We start from the raw sequence: 2,573 nt of genomic DNA, 5'->3' as shown, positions 1-2,573 counted from the left end.
CATTTGAAGTCCATGAGGGTAGCAGGGTGCTGCTCTTTTTCCATCCTCAAATTTAGTGGAGTATTAAAAGCAATATCAACAGAATCAAATGTTGGAGGTCCTTGTGCTACCAACCAACCCCCTGCAACACGTATCTATGGGGGTCTTTGTGTCCCATCACCCTCCCTGGTATTGTTGGGGGCCACCACTCTCTCTGGTCAGCTGGTGAATGTCTTTGGGATTTGTTTTCATGCATTATATGTGCTGCCAAACTCTAGGTTCACCTGGGAAGAGCACAGAGGATGTGTTCTACCTCTCCACTACAACCATGGCTGGGATCACACGGGCTTTGCAGAGCAGCTAAGGGGTCCCACACAGAAATGGTGCTGGCTGTATGTGCTCCTGCTGCTTCTCCAATATCAGGGGTTTCCTGAAGCTGGACCTGCAAGTCTTTCCTACTTTGTGTTTCCCAGGAAGCAGCCTGTTTTACTGGGAAAGCTGGAACAAGCTCAGATCTCTCTCTTCAGCATTTCATACAGCTGGTATATACCTAGCCTCCTCACACCCGGCAAGGCTATTGCGCAGACTTCTCCCCTAGGTAGGAAGCATTCTTTCCAGTCTTCTTTAGGGTTTCCAAGAGGGTGTCAACATTGTGCTCCGAGTCAATGCACACCTTCTTGTTGGGCAGGTCAATATCAAACTGGACACCTATGAGGAAAGGAAAAAAAAATTGCAGAGCTAGAAGTAGTCAAATGGTGTGAGCATGGGGAAAGCTCACCTTCACATCTTTGTGCTCCCAAGATCATCAGTCAAATGTATATGTGCCTCCTGCCAGCAAACCCTGATGCCACCACCAGCCAGCAAAACCAAGCTGGTGTCCTGCCAGCAATGGTATGAAGGCAGCCAGATCTATAGATCTGCACTGGGCCCCACAGTTTCTCAACTGCTTTAATCTGCTCAGCCCACCTTGGATCAACACAATCACTCACACAATAACCAGAATGAATTGAGTTTAAACTAACCACTATAACCTCCAACCAGCTCAGCCTGTGCTGTGGTTTAGCATGGATAAGCACTAATGAGGGAGTTAGAGAAGGAGTTAGGACACGGTCAGGACAGGTTTCCTCAGTGGTGGTACCAGCTAACAGCTGTAAGTAGGAAGGAGGGAAAAGACACTTTCCCATGTGGATTTCCCAATGGCTAATAAGGGTAAGCCACTCTCAGCCCAGTGAAAGGAACTGGACACGAAGTCTCTATCCAGCCATATATTTTCACAAAACTTTTAGGTATGTATCAGCTTTGAGAGCTTTGCCATGTCATCATGTGAGGCTGATACCAGCCAGCATGTTGAAGAGTGATGGAGGTGCTGACAAGCACACACAAGGAAGTGGGATCACCACAGCCTAGTAACAGGGCCTTGAAGAAGTTGCAAGGCCTTTACCCTGGTGACTGAAAGCGGTTCTCACTCGGTGAGGACAGGGGAGCAGGATGACAGGTCCTCACAACTGGTGAGTGCGGGTCAGATCCTTCTCTCTTGGTAATCCCAGCACAAAAGAGGCACAGGTTGTAATTTTCCAGGTGGTATTAAAAACAGGCTGGGCAGGCAACCACCAAATACTCTGCTCAGCAGCTCTTCTCTGTGACTGCTGATGACACATCTAGGGAAGCACCACAGCTACCCCAGGCGTCCTTGGGAACAACGCCTGGCAGGACATCCACCTCCCTTCCTTCTGGCAGCCTGAGCTGGGGTCTACCAGTGTGGTTCCCAGAGGGTTCAGGATGAGGCCCTGGTGATTCAGAGCCACCTGCCGCCACAGCAGCTCTTCCCTTCCTTGACATTTCTCCAAGGGTCACACGAGTCCTGCGAACAATCAGCAACTCCTTACTGACTAGGCAGCAGGCTAAGAGCAGAGGAGCAGAGGTTTCCAACCAGATACTTTCAGATTTTACCTACAGCACTACCCTTGCAAAACTGAGAATCCCAGGGCACTGACATCCTGCCCCGGAGCTGGCATTGCTCCGCTGAGCTGGCCACCCACCCAGCACCGACTCACCTCCCAGCCTGTGCAGGACACGGGTGACCGCATTGGAGCAGCCTTCACAGGTCATGTCCACAAAGAACTCGTGTTTCTGAAAAGAGGCAGATGATGGGTCAGGTAGGATGCAGCTGGCAGCACACCACGAGCACTCGTCCTCCACACTTGCCTTTTCTTTGGGAGGTGGGTTCAAATGCTCCCCAACCAAAAGGTCCACACATAGTACTAAAGGACCCTCAGCAAAACTGAGAGCTTTGGGTACTCCTCCTGGTGTCCTTGTGCTGTCCCTCACTGCATAACCCTTGGGGCCTCTACGCAGAGCAGGGCCACCTCCAGGGTCAGCGCAGGTTGCCATCTGTGTGGGCCTCTGCTGGACTCAGTCTACTGTCCCTCAAAAGCCCAGAAGAAACAAGACTCCTGACTTCAGCTACTTCAGTCACTGTCCTGACTTGGTCTGCAAGCTTTTTGGTGCTTGCCCATCCTATTCTCCTTGTGTCTACAAGGCCTCTGGTCCCCAACATGATAAAACTCATAAAAATATTAATCAAACTGAAATTT

General features: G+C 50.4%; 1 protein-coding gene across 1 annotated transcript; it reads right to left on the bottom strand.

Annotated features, from left to right (window-relative positions):
• Positions 1 to 553: 553 nt before the first annotated feature.
• On the bottom strand, positions 554 to 2,103 carry ATOX1 (antioxidant 1 copper chaperone). Its single transcript, XM_010175427.2, has 2 exons — positions 2,034 to 2,103; positions 554 to 687 (listed from the first exon to the last, which is right to left on the bottom strand). The coding sequence occupies exons 1-2, from the start codon at positions 2,086 to 2,088 to the stop codon at positions 554 to 556; spliced, it is 189 nt and encodes a 62-aa protein (XP_010173729.2). The 5' UTR covers positions 2,089 to 2,103.
• Between the last annotated feature and the right edge of the window lie 470 nt (positions 2,104 to 2,573).

The sequence above is a fragment of the Antrostomus carolinensis genome, unplaced genomic scaffold (assembly GCF_000700745.2).
Source record: "Antrostomus carolinensis isolate BGI_N321 unplaced genomic scaffold, ASM70074v2 scaffold22319, whole genome shotgun sequence".
NCBI classification, from domain to species: Eukaryota; Metazoa; Chordata; class Aves; order Caprimulgiformes; family Caprimulgidae; genus Antrostomus; species Antrostomus carolinensis.
The sequence above is the reverse complement of the archived record's forward strand: the minus strand, read 5'-3'. Positions and strand labels throughout refer to the sequence as shown.